Below are 14710 nucleotides of genomic sequence, written 5' to 3' on the forward strand. Positions count from 1 at the left end.
ATCCAGAAGGATCTCCAGTCTCTCCTCATATTCTTAGGCCCATCCCAGAACATCTCCCCAAAGTCTACCTCTCTCTCACATTCAGTCTATTCCCACAACCTATCCTCCTACATAACAGATATCAACTATTTCCTCCACAGTTCCTGTTTCTTTATTACAGGATGCACTGCTCATCACTACTGATGCCACTACCCTTTATACTAACGTACCTAATGCCAATGGCCTTGCTGCTATTGAACACTACCTTTTTAATGCCTGATAAGAGTCCAAATCTACAACCTCATTCCTGGTCACATGATCAACTATATCCGCACCCACAATTACTTCTCCTTTGAAGGCATCACCTACAGATAAATCTGGGATGCGGCAGTGGGCATCTGCATGGCTCCATCCTATGGCTAACCTATTTATGGGTCAGAGGAATCCCAAACCCCTCACCTGGTTTAAATTCATTGATGATATCTTCGTGACGTGGATGGAGGGTGAGGACACACTATCCACATTCCTCCAGAACCTCAACTCCTTCTCCCCCATTCGCTTCACCTGGTCCTCCTCAACCCAACAAGCCACCTTCCTTAATGTTGACCTCTAAATCAAAGATGGCTACATCATACCTCCGTGAACACCAAACATAACAACCATCAGCAAAACCTCCACTTCATTGCCTACCACCAATTCCATACCAAGAAATCCCTTCCATATAGCCTAACCACACATGCCATTGCTTCTGTAGTGACAAGTAGTCCCTCTTGAAATATAAGAGGGATGTCACTGGGGTCTTCACAGACTGTAATTACCCTCCCTACCCCATACTGAAAGAAATCTCCTGTGCCTTACCCCTCCAGTCATCCATCAAGGCCCAAAGTCCTACCATCTGGCCACAGTGGAGTATTCCCCTCATGACTTAGACCTCCCAGTACTGGAGCAACTGAATCACATTCTCCTCTGTGGTTTCAACTACCTCTCATCATGCCCTGAAATGAAGAATGTTCTACCGACTATCCTTGCCATCCCTCCCACAGTGGTATTCTGCCGCCCACCAAACCCTCACAATATCGTTGTCCATCTGTACACAACCCCTGCTCCCAACCCCTAGCCTCATGGTTCATATCCCTGTAATAGACCTAGATGCGAGACATGTCCCATACATCCTCCTACCACCATCTGCTCCACTCTTGTCACAAGCATCACCTATCCCCCTATCCCATCAAAGGAGGGGCTACCTGTGAAACCAGTAATGTGATCCACAGGCTAAACTACATCATCTGTGCTGCACACTATGTGGCCTTGACAAGCTGTTTATTTGCATGAATGGCCACCGACAAACTGTGGCCAAGAAACAGCTGGAACACCCAGTTGCTGAGCATGCTGTCCAACACAAAGTTCTTCATTTCAAGGACTGCTTCACAGCCTGTGTCATCTGGAGCCTTCCTACCAATACCAGCTTTATTGAATTGCGCAGGATGGAACTCTCCCTGCAATGTATCCTATGTTATTCTAATACTTCTGGCCTTAACCATCATTACTCATTGTCCTCAACCATCATTTCTCATTGTCCTCACACATCTATCACAATCCCTGTTCCCATTCTAGCACTATACAGCCTTCTGTTCAACCAATGCACCCACAATCTTTTTATTTCTTTCGGTTTCTGCTCCCTCCCTCCACCACCTCTGCCCCCCCCCCTCTCCCCTGTCTAACCTCCCAACTGCACCTACCTGCCCTACACTCTCTCTCCTTTGTTCCTGTACATTCCCACAAGCAGCAGTTTACTGTCCCCACCCCTACCCTGTTATCCCTTCCGCTCCCCACCCCAGCCTCCTCCTTACCCCACCACCCAGTTTGCTTCACCCATCATGCATAGTTGCTCACAGTCTAGCTTCGGCAGCCAGTGAAGTGGTATTGAGTGTGAGAGTTGCATTTGTGTGAATATGTGTATATGCGTGTTTTGTCTAATTCAAAAATAGTCTGTCTGCAACTCAAAATTTCCTCTGTATGATGAGTACCAATCTGTCCTGTTCATAATACCGTCAATACCGTAAAGTTCACAACCAAAAATAAATAAATAGTCTGTATTGTGTACAGACTGATTGGAATCTTTCGCTTAAGTACAATACAGTGGATGACGCCGATAATGGAAATGTGCAGGCAAGCAGAGGTATTTTGCTTCTATAGAGAATAATAGTCTGTACTCAGTAATATGCAGTCTCTTCTTAAGACATCTGAATTCTCAGAATGTTTTGATGTTGGAGAAGGGTTTCTTCATACCACGGTAAATTAATACTGAGGAATTTCTTATATACTTGGTTGGTGCTCTGCATGCTTCATTATATTGTTTGAAAGGAAAATTGAGTTGAGACAACTAATAAATACGAGACAGAATGCTGGCCATTAAATATCTTCAGCAGGCAAAATGTTTAATACTGTTTACAGTAACATATAAAATTGGTGACATTATCCTAATAGATTTCGGAACTATATGTTCTTTCCTTGGGCAGGAGAGAGGGGTAAAATGGGAAGCTTAAAGAGGAAAGACAGATCACTCAGACCACAAAATGAGAGGCAACCAGCAGCAATGAGGACAGGGGTAGACAATGAGAGAGCCCACTTGCTTCTACCAGCAGTGAGGATGAGGGTAGACAATGAGAGGGACCCACCAGCCAAATGACTGAGATGTAGAGTGACAGGAGAGTATGGTTACATCAACAGGGTGTTGCCTTTAGTGTCTGATGATGATTATTTGAGAAAATTTCTTCCATTATAATGTAGAATGTTGCTAAGTGCCTTCAAAAACCCAAAATGTGTGTATAATAGAAGCAAGAATATTTATTTAAATCTGCAAGTGATTTATGTGTAATATGCTGCCACTTTTCATGTGCAGGTCATTTTCGTCGTAATGTGGTAAGTTTTTGTTCTGCTATAATTTCTTTAGAGGAAAACAATGATAAGATAAAACATGTCCAGAATCTTGTGATTGTATAGCATTATTGGATCAGAGATCCCCCTCTGGTGTTGTTCGACCAACTGCTGATAGCTTACATATATGATGCACTTGTTGACGCGTGCATCTTTATGATGCAGATGAGATGAAATGATTAAGAAACACAAACAGTCGGTCCACAAGATAAGGAAATCTCCAACCTGGCCTACATCCAAATCTGACACTCAGCAATCTAGAGGCAGCAAAGCTAACCAGTAGAACACGAGCTGCAGACTATAGGCTATGAGTATCCCAGCTGATAACAATGATGTATGGACCCTCCCACAACTACCTGCCCCACTCCAGTACATTCATACAAATTTCAGTCAAACATTTGTTAAGATGTGTGTAAAACATAATAGAACACTATAAAGACCCACATACACTCAACACAATAATTGTTCAATGGAAAAGTCATACAATCTTAATTGACTGTCTTTTGACTGGGCTGTAACCAAACAGTTGGACAAATATCAGCTGATGGGCCATATGCACATGGCTGTGTATTATGGTGTACAAACACTTGACTAAACAGCTGATCTGCAACAGTTCAGATGGGCATTGTCATCAACAACATAGCTTTTTATTGAGAGAGTAGGAAAAAAACGACCAACCAAGAAAGATATCTAGTAAAAGAAGGAACTATGGGAAGAGTCCTTCCCAGAAGTTATTTCGGACAGGGTGGATGATGAGGCAAAAAGTAGATTAAAAACAGAGTTCCTTTTTCATTATATGTTAATTTTTCCCCATATCTTTAGTGTAGTTTGGTGTATCATTGTATTGTTGCAGTAATCATTATGATACGGTGCTTTAGATCTTATTGTATTGCCTTCATTTCAAGTAGGACATTGAGTACTAATGGAAATTTACACCTTGATTTCTTCTCCTACAGTCAACTGCCCATCTGTGTATGTTGAATAAATATGTGCATAAAACATCTTGAATCTGAACTCTTTCCATAATGTGAACAATATTATGCAAACTGTGACACATTTTTCTTGTAAATAAGCGCGACAAAATCTAAGTGTACATTGAGTGGTCTATGTAATATGCATTAATTGTTAACTAAAATTGCAAAGAGCTTTCTTTATTGTAGTGAACTTTGTGAATGCAATTTTCTTTGCTTTATCAAGGGCTGTCTGTAACTTGATATAATTTCTGCCTTTATTTAAAAATAATATCATACATGTATATCACTAGGATGCGTATCTGTAGCAGTACTCAGCAGTTTGCATCATGTGACATTTTTATTATATGCACTATCTCATCAGATGCATCCAGGCACCTTTAAATAACATGGAATTGACCACTGGATGTCACGTGAGTGGATCCACTAGGCAACTGGGAATATTTTGTGGTCAGTGGAGAAGCAGAACAGGCCAGTCAGGAGAGTTACTTCAAATGTGGACTGTTCACTGAATGTTACCTGTGTAACATATCTAACAGGGGCATTTCACACCTTCTAAAGCTGCACAAGTTGACTGTTGATGATGTGGCCATGAAGTGAAAACACAAAAGAAGAACGATGGTTACACCAAAATCAGTCAGACCTCCTGTACTCATAAACAGCGATTGCTGAGCATTGCGGAGGGTTGTTGTAAAAAAACACATGAAATCAGTGGAAGCAATTACTAGTGAGTTCCAAAGTGCTACCAGCAGTCCATCTAGCTCAATTCCTGTGCATAGGGAGTTAAGAAGAATGGGGTACAATGGTCGAGCAGCTCCTCATAAGCCATGTATTTCTGTAGCCAGGGCTAAGTGACTGTTGAGGTGGTGACACCACTGGACTGTTGATGATTGGAAATGAGTGATGAATCATACTGTACCCTCTGGCAATCCAATGGAAGGGTTTGGGTGTGGCAGACGCCTGGAGAGGGTTCTCTACCATCATATGTAGTGTCAACAGTGAAGTACGGAGGATGTGGTATTACTCTTAAGGGGTTGATTTTGCTGTTAGTGTGCTTAAGAAAACATGAAATGCAGAAGGATATGAACACATTTTACATCAGTGTGCACTGCATGCAGCAGAGAAACAGTTTGTAGACAATGACTGATTGCATCAGCATGACAGTGCACCCTGTCATAAAGAAGAACCTGAGAAGCAATGGTTTCTGGACAGTAACATTCCTGGGGTAGACTGGTTTACCCAAAGTCCCAGCCTGAATCAGTTGGAACACTTTTGGAGTGAGTTTGACATCATGTTTGCTCCATACTCTGGTAGTCCATTCAATAATGGAAAATTAGGGGGAAACAATCACGTACAGTAGAGTCCCATTAATCCGAACTAATTGGGACCATACCTTGTTTGGATTACCAATTTGTTCGGATTAGCCGGAATTATGGTGACAAGTTTCTCGAATGAAGTATACCAAGCAGATAAGTAGGTACACCATGGTAACAAATGGGAACAAGTGTGGCTCACTCTCACTCCCTGCCCTTGTTGTTGTGCATTGTTGAGACGTTTGTAGTGTCTGAGGTCAGTGCACTGCCAGTTCACTCACAAAGCACTTGGTTATCTTAGTTATCGATCGCAGGCACACATAACACTTGTATTGTATTCATTCAGGTGTAGTGGTATACATGTTTTCATCATGAGTAAATGGAAACATACAACGTTAACTCTCAAAGAAAAACTGAATGCACTGAAGCAGATAGACAGTCGTGAGAATGTATATAAACTGGCAACAGAACTGGGCGTTGGTAAAGCAACCATTTGTGATTGGAAGAAAAATCGAGTGAAGCTTGAACAGTCCTGTGCAATGTTTTTGGGAAAAACACTCGAAATTCAGCAGACTATGAAACAGTTGGGTTGTTTGGGGGAAGAGACCAAACAGCGAGGTCATCGGTTTCATAGGATTAAGGAAGGAAGTCGGCCGTGCTCTTTCAAAGGAACCATCCCGGCATTTGCCTGGAGCGATTTAGGGAAATCACGGAAAACCTAAATCAAGATGGCCTGACGCGGATTTGAATCGTCGTCCTCCCGAATGCAAGTCCAGTGTGCTAACCACTGCGCCACCTCACTTAGTACCACAATGAAACAGTCCCAGTACGACAGAGTGGATGAAGCTCTTTTCCTTTCGTTTATGCAGGAAAGAGAAAGGGGAACTCCTTTGAGCGTAGCACTGGTTCAGGAGAAGGCTGTTTACCTGAACAAGTTAACGAATGGTGATGAGTCTTTTAGTGCGAGTACGGGTTGGTTGGACAGATTCAAAAAATGTCATGGAATCCATCAGCTAACAATTACTGGAGAGAAGCTTTCTTCTGACTGGGATGCAGCAAAGGAATATTTGGGTGAGTTTATAAAAATGATAAGAGAGGGAAAGTATTCTCCCCAACAAATTTATAATGCTGACAAGACTGGCTTTAATTTTAGGGCTTTGCCAACAAAAAGCCTGGCATCAAAAGCAGAAGACCATGCTCCTGGTTTTAAAATGTGCTAAGATAATGTGACTATTAGCATGCAGCATCACTGCCGGTAATCACAAGCTGCCATTAATGCTGATCAGCAAATCTGCTAGGCCCAGAGCTTTTAAAAACTGCAACATGAAGTCCCTGCCCATATATTATCGCAACCAGAAAAAAGCATGGATGGATGGTAAGCTGTTCAAAGAATGGTTTCATGGCCAGTTTGTTCCCTCTGTTTGACGGTTTTCTAAGGAAAATCATATGTCTCGCGATGCAATCCTTTTGACTGATAACGTGCCATCCCACCCCAGCACTGTGGAATTATGTGATGGAGAAATTGTGGCAAAGTTTTTGCCGCCGAATGTTACACCACTTCTACAGCCAGTGGACCAGAGCATACTGCAAACATTAAAACTGACTTACAGAAAACAATTTTTAAGAATGCTGGTCCAAGATGATAGCATTCCTTGAGTGGACAAAATAAAAAAGACCAATGTGAAGGATGTTGTTTATTGGGCCGCTGAGGCGTGGCAGAATATTTCAGAAAATACTCTGAGAAAATCGTGGAGAAAACTGTGGGCATCTCTTGAATTTCAGGACAACCTAGTTGAAAATGAAGAGTGAAATCTACTACAGATGATACAGACAATCCCTAGATGTGAAGAAGCTAGTGAAGGAGACGTTAAATGAGTGGATGGCAGCAGATGGAGTATGTGTGGAGAACCTTATTGACGCTGATTTAGTTGCTGCTGTGACTCAAGACCAGGAAGAAGTGGACTGCTGTGACGGAAGTGACAATGAGCCTGAAAGCAACAAAGGAGAGCTGGTGCCACACAGTGATGCAGCAGAAGCCCTTGACTTCGTGCTACGTTATTTGGAGCAACAGCCCACTGCTACACCTGCTGATTTGATGTTTATGAGACAATGGCGCAACTATGCGTCACATAACAGACTGTCTTTATTATACCAGAAAACAATGACTGAGTTTTTGTCATCTAAAAAGTAGAGATAAAATGTCCACTATATTTTAGTAAGTTTGACAGCTTTTCTTTCATTGGTGTGCATTGTTTAAACCTAATGTTTTCTTGCCAGTTTTTCTAATACATGCTTTTGTACTGCGTAAATTAAAATAGTCTGTATGTACAGCAGTTTACTGCACAGTTCAGTTTACTGCACAGTTATCTCGACTTAGACTTACATTTTTCATGTTCGGATTAACTGAACGTTCGGATTACAGGTGGTTCAGATTAGTGGGACTCTGCTGTATTTGCAAATTTTTGTGCAGAGATAGGAGGGAGTGTCATCAACAACATACTAAAAATCCTGATTCGTGGGGTGTGAGCATTGGGGTGAGGATCATTTAAAGGTCACTTTTTTTTTTCCTTGATTAACTCAAAAATTGTGGCTTCCAGTGAAAATTTTTCCTAGAATAAAATTAAAGTACACTAAATTTCATACAATAAAGGTGCTACTTATTTTCTTTCTAGAACTAATAGGTCCTATTTAAAGGGGATGAAAAATCACACATCATTAAAAATGGTGTTTTAATAGTTTAAAATTAATATATTTACTGTTCAGTCTCCCACAAGTGCAACCCCTCATCCTAGTTGTAGGAGGTGGGCAATGGCATGAAGTAGGGGATTGCCTGTAGGAGTGAGGTAAGGGGGGCTGGGTGTGCCCTGGGACTGCTACGATAGCTGTGAAGGTCCTACAGGAACCCTGAAAAGTGATGGCTAACGGAGCTCTGGTGAAGCTATGATAGGCCCAGCAAGCCAGTAGTGGATTATGATTTCTGATTTCCAAAATAGAACGAGCCTCAGAAAGGACGGATTTAATCGACGATGAACTGGCTATAAACAAAGACTTAAGATTTGGACCATTAAATATACAGACATTGACTGGAAAGTTGGAGGAGACAGTAGACATGAAGGAAAGAAGGAAGTTATACCTACTGGGGTAGCTGAAACGATATGGAAAGGAGAAGGAAGGAGAGGACTGAGGAAAGGCTACCGACTGTACTGGAGTGGAAATGAGGAGTGAAGGTGAAGTAGAGTGGAATAGTAGTAAGAGATGGATTAAAAGAGGAAGTGAAGAGAATAAGTGATAGAATGATGAAGATCAAAATATCACTCAAGGGGATGATCATAGAGGCAATACAAGTGTGTGCGCCACAGGTGGGTTGCACTTCTGAGGAGAAGCAAGAGTTTGGAGAGGAAATGCAAAAGCAGATGGGAAGGAAGAATGTGATAGTAATGGGGGATTTAAACACACACGTTGGAAGAGAAAGACAAAGCTGCAAAAGTGTGCTTGGACCAGAGGGTTGGGGCTGCCGAAATGGGGAAGGTGGAATACTATTGGAGTTCTGTCAAAGAAATAGATTGCTGGTTGGGAACTCTTGGTTCAGGAAATGAGAGAGCCACAAGATTATCTGGTACAGTCAAGACTTAAAGAGAAAGTCGATAGTTGACTACTAACTGTATGATAGTGAGATGAATAGGAACATCATTGACATTCAGGTAATAATATCAGAGGCCTTGGATAGCGACCACCGTTTGCTGGTAATAAACCTGAGAAGGACTAAGGATAATAAAGGGATTGAAAACCAGGAAAGAGGTATAAGGGTATGGAATTGAAGGAGGAAGAAAGCAGGCTACAGTACCTACAAGTAGTGAAGGAAAGCACCCCAAAGGATGAGCCAAAAACAGTTGAAGAGGAATGGGGTAGATTCAAGGGAACATTAGTAAGTGGTATGGAAGCAATATGTGGGAGGACAAGCAACAAAAAGAGATGGAAAGAAACACTCTGGTGGAATGATAAAACAAAGGATATTGTACAGAAGAAGACAAGAGCCTTTAGGGTATGGTTCCAGAAGAGAACAGTAAAGACGAGAGAAGAGTATCAAGCGAGAAAGAAAGAAGCAAAAAGAGTGGTGGTGGAGGAGAGGAGAAAGTTGATGGAACAATGGAACAGAGGACCAGAATGATTGAGGAGGATAGTGAAGGTTCAAAAAGGGTGTTATATGGGATGATTAAAAGTAAGAGGAAGAACGGTACGACAGATTATGACCAAATGCTGAACAAAAGCGGCCAAGATGTAGAGAATAAGGAGGAACTCAAGAATATGTGGAAGGAGTATTTTGAAGAACTCCTGAACCCGAATGGAGACCTGGATGAGGAGGAATAAGCCAAGGAGAAAAAAGAGGAGGAAAAGCAAATAGAAAAAGACCTTACATGGGGAGAAGTGGAAGAGGCATTGGGCAAGATCAAGGAAGGGAAGTCACCAGGTCTGGATGAGCTAAGTGTAGAGATGATGAGAGCAGCAGGAGAGGTGGGGATACAATGCCTACATCAAGTAATGAAAATTGTGCGGAGACAGAAGATGATCCCAGAAGACTGGAAGAAGGGAATAATTGCCCCGATCTTTAAGAAGGAAAATAGAAAAGAGTGCAAGAACTATCAGGGGATAACATTGATGAGTTGGGCAAAGATTTTTGAGAAAATTTTGGAAGCACGAATTTGGGCAAAATTAGAAGGAGGGATGAGAGAACAACACCATGGCTTCAGAACAGGAAGGTCCACAGTGGATCTAATTTTTGCTGTAAGACAGCTGCAGGAACAGCATTACGAATATGGCATGGGTCTACTAATGACCTTCCTGGACATTGAGAAAGCGTATGATAGAGTACATAGAAGCAAAGTGTGGAAAGCCCTAGAGAACAGAGGAGTAGCAAAACATACTATTTGGAGGATAAGGGAAATGTACCATGGAAGTGTGTGAAAGATCAGCTTGGATTGAACAGAGCTATAGTGTTTGCAGATGGTCTGATGATTTGGGGGGAATAAGGAGGAGGAAGTACAAGAGCAGTTGGATGTATGTGAATGAACAGTACAAGAATATAGGATGAAATTTAGTATAAGTAAGAGTGAGATGATTATCACAACAAGAATAAAGGAGAGAGGGACAACTGGAATAACAATTGGTGGCGAATTGAGGAGAGTGGAGAGTTTCAAGTACCTAGGAAGCCTGATACAGAAAGATGAAAAAAATGACAGAGAAGTAAACGACCGGGGCAGAAAAGCAGAAGCATTTTGGAAGAGTGTCAGAAGGCTGATTTTGAGGAAGGAGGTACCCCCAATCAGCAAAAAGATTATATACCGGTCGTACTATGTCCCAATCCTTACATATGCATCCGAAACCTGGGTTATGAAAGGAAGAGAGAAAAGCAAAGTACAAGTTAGTGAGATGAAATTCTTGAGGAACAGTTTTGAAGTGACAAAGATAGACAGGTTAAGAAATGAGAGGATCAGAAAGTTAATGAAGGTGGAACCATTACAAGAGGAGACAGAGAAATCAAGGCTGAGATGGTATGGGCATGTTAAGTGAATGTAGGAGAAGAGGATACCCAGGAGGATACACGAGATGAAACTGGAAGGAAAGAGACCAAGAGGAAGACTGAGAGACAGTTGGCTGAAAGGAGTGGAGGAATGCGTCCAGAAGAAAGGAGAAGACTGAACCTAGGTGAAGACAGAGAGATGGTGGCAAGACAGAAGACGATGGAGAGGCTTATGTTCCAAATAGACCTGGCCAGAGGCTGGAAACTGTCCAAGATGATGATAACAAAGATGATGACTGTTAAATGAAGTGGGTTAAGAACAAATATTAAGTGTGTTTACCATGTCTATCCACAGTAGAGTTGTATTAAGGGATAAATTGTGTTCTGGAGCTGTAAGAAGGTGGGATGCGGTGAAGGGTAGAATCATGAAGGAAGGTAGGTCACCTGATAGTGGCCACGCATTTCCCTCTTCCACAGATCTGCAAACAGAAGAAGGACAAGATGATTCCCCAAAACATCACAACAAACAACTACATGATGTTTTACAAAGTTATACCCACCCTCCACAGCACACCTTATGAATCACTGGGTGACACAGTGCACATACATGCCAGGGGGGCAGGGGGTTACTTATTTTCCACTAAATGCAGTACTAACACAAGAAACATTTATGGAATCTACATACATCTTTGCCCCCTATTCTACACTGCTAGAGAAGAAATTGATTCTTAGTCATTCTGTACGGCAGTTGTAGCATTCTTATTTTTAATTTATTAAATGAGTATTTATTTGTAATTGTTAAGTGGGATTTTATGTAAAGTATATTCCTATAAACAATAGCTGAGAAGTGCTTAATTTGTAAGTGTGATGTTGTCAGTGATCTATGTAGTGTTGGTGAGAAAGGGATTGGATTGGTAAATGTGGCACCTTGCTGCTGTCTTGTTGTTAACAACTTATTGTGAAACCACATAATTGTGTTGTAGTCACTTGGTGATGAATTAATGTTTGACCAGAAAGATGCCGTACTTCTCTCATCACTAATTATGTTACTGATAGACTACATAAATCTTTACCATTAAGGCATTGTTAGCACTCATAGAGTGGGCTACACAGAGTGGAGCCATTTAACACGCATCCACAGCATATCTTCTGACAGTATGGCATTGATCATATACAAGTCTAGATCAGTAGTTTGTCGTAATGCATTGCTTGACTCATGTTGCCGATGTCTGACGTTCCGTAACACCTAGGTGACCCACCTCTGTTGCAGAGGAAGATAATGAAGGCCTCAGGGCATCTTCAAATGTTAAGACAGCTGAGGTAGGGGGTGATACATTTGATACTCCTCAACTTGTAAAAATTATTCCAGTCAGTGATAGTGGAGATAATGTAATCAAGATTGTCAAACACATATTGATCACATGTTACACTGAGTACAAGCTCTTCAGTGTGACAGACAGTTGACAGCTCACATTGTTCAACATTTTTATGTAATATCTCGCTTAACAACTGCAAATAAGCAGTCTCTTAATAAAGTAAAAATAACTCCACTGCTTGCAACTTATAAGTTCAGTGAAGTTATTTTGTCTATTCATATAAAAGAAATGGATAGAAAATGCTAGGGAGCTATAATCTGATTGCAAAATGGAAAGTGAAGAGCACTCATGGTGGGGGAAGTTATCATTCCTGGAAGAAGGATACAGCTGCCGTACAAGATGACTAAGAATCCGTTTCCCCTCTAACAGTATAGAACAGTATGCAGAGATATACATATATTCTGTCCACAAGTGTTCTGGTGTTATTATTTGTAACTGCATTCCACGTAGTATCATTGCACTTTGTGGGAAATGAATACCCACTTATATGTCTGTGCACTGTGTCGCCAGTGATATGTAAGGTGCGCTGCAGAGGGCCACTATAGCTGTGTGAAACATTCTGCAGTTACTTGTTTTGACATTGTGACTTACATAGAGTGACGAATCACTGGCTTGTACTTTGGTTTGCAGAACTATGAAGGAGGGAACTGCATGACCAAATCTAGCAGTCTACATTCCCTTGCAATTCCCCCTCTCCCCCCCCCCCCACCCCCTCCACCCTGTTATACCTCCAGAACACAGTGTATCCATTCATACAGCTCTACTGTGGTTGGACATGGTACACACTTTTAATATTTGTTCTTAGCCCACTTCATTTAACAGTAAACATTAATTTCATATCCTGAAAACACTTTTTAATACACACCAATATGTGAGTTTTCCAGCCCCTGCAATGCAGGAACTATTAGAAAAAGGGAAGGATCTTTTTTATAGGAAATTTAATTTAGTTTAATTTTTTACTGGGAAACATTTGTGGCAGAAGCTGCAGTTTTTGAGATATTCAAGAAAACCACAAAAAGTGAACTTTAAATGTCCTCGCACTCCCACACTCACATACTGCTGATCTGGATTTTTCGGTATGTTATTTATGATATTCCCTCCAATCACTGTACAAAAATTTGTGACTACCGGTACACAAGATTTTCCCATTATTCAGCCTTTGTTTAATCTTCGTTGACTAGGCTACAATGTCCAACATTACTACTGTCTGTGGTTAAAACAGGCTCTTGAGGAAGAATGGACTGCCATTCCTCCACAGACTTTGAGGTACCTCATTAAAAATGTCATGAGGAGAGTTCCAGCCTTAATGAAGGTGTACACCAATAGCTATCCAGATACTTTTGATCAGATAGCGTATGTTGCATACTGAAAAAGGACTTAATTCCTTCTTTTTATCCTAAAGCAATGTTAAGATCACAGCTTAATGAATTTGCTTCTGTCAACGTAATTTTGGTCTGCAGTGACGTCATTGGGCAGTTAAGATGGCCTGTCTTGATGCTGTGCAGAATCTGTATGTATCAAGTTGTAGTTCATTCCTGTCCACAATATCTTTGTTTATGAATGGTTTACATTTTCACCTTCATAGTAAATTTGTTAGCAGTGAAGCAGCTGGTGACTGAAATAAGTTATTTTTCTTCTTCAGGTGTTCCATGTTGATGACTATGAACTTCAGGTACTGCTGAAAGGACACTGTCCATTCTGCAGGTATCAGGAGAGACAATCATCGGGTGAAACCGAAGATAATAAATTGGTATAAAATGTCAATGCACTCCCCACCATACAGCCTTGTGCCATTGAAACAAAAGAGGATAATGTGGCACAAATATAATGTAGGAATAATATTTCTCAACACATATATTGATTGATGGAGCATTATTGCATATATTTGTCACTGAAATGTATTGTAGCCACAAAGCTATGAAAGTGGGGACAACTTATGACTTTTATATAAGGCTCATGTATAGACAAAAATTACACACATCAAGACTTGAGTTACATTGCTTATTGCATTTATTAATGGTAACTTTGTTTCCTATGATATTGTTTTTTCATTGTAAAATCCTATTCGCATCAGCATCATCCATGCTGTTTGTTTGTCCCACTAATCAAAGTCATTAAATTATTTGAGATTTATGTGGCTCTTGTAAAACTAATATTCAGGTGCAGCTTCTGGTTTCCATACAAGGCAAGGCTGCAACATTTATCGATCGAAACTAACCTAGACTTTGAGCTACGCAACACATCATTCTGTTACCAAAGCCAAAATTTGTGGGTGGGGGCAAAGTGTCACACTCTAACCAAAAGTTTACATATTGTATCTTGCTTCCATTTCATAATCAATAACTAAATAACATGAAAAGCTAATGTCAAGATAAAGCTTTTTATGTTAACTTTGCAGCACACTTAATGGTTTCCGTGTTTTCAATTCTATCTATCTATATCCGAATCCCGCTCCAGCTACTGCCGGGTCTGGGTGCTGACGAGTCCTCTCCATTTGGCTCGGTCCTCCCACCACTTTTCTTCCTCCACTTGCTGCCAGGTCACACCTCTCCTTTCAACAGATATTCTCACTCCCATTTTCCACCGTGTTTTTTGGCGCCCTCTAGGTCGTTTCCC

General features: G+C 41.1%; 1 protein-coding gene across 1 annotated transcript in view; it reads left to right on the forward strand.

The window, feature by feature from the left end:
* Positions 1–14085, forward strand: part of LOC126177684 (intraflagellar transport protein 122 homolog) — a 254831-nt gene extending 240746 nt beyond the window's left edge. The window contains exon 24 of the mRNA XM_049924474.1: positions 13737–14085. Within this exon, the coding sequence (XP_049780431.1) occupies positions 13737–13850 (114 nt within the window). The 3' untranslated portion in view covers positions 13851–14085. The remainder of the gene's footprint in view (positions 1–13736) is intronic.
* The last annotated feature ends 625 nt before the right edge of the window (positions 14086–14710 follow it).

Source organism: Schistocerca cancellata, chromosome 1, assembly GCF_023864275.1.
Source record: "Schistocerca cancellata isolate TAMUIC-IGC-003103 chromosome 1, iqSchCanc2.1, whole genome shotgun sequence".
Taxonomy (NCBI): Eukaryota; Metazoa; Arthropoda; class Insecta; order Orthoptera; family Acrididae; genus Schistocerca; species Schistocerca cancellata.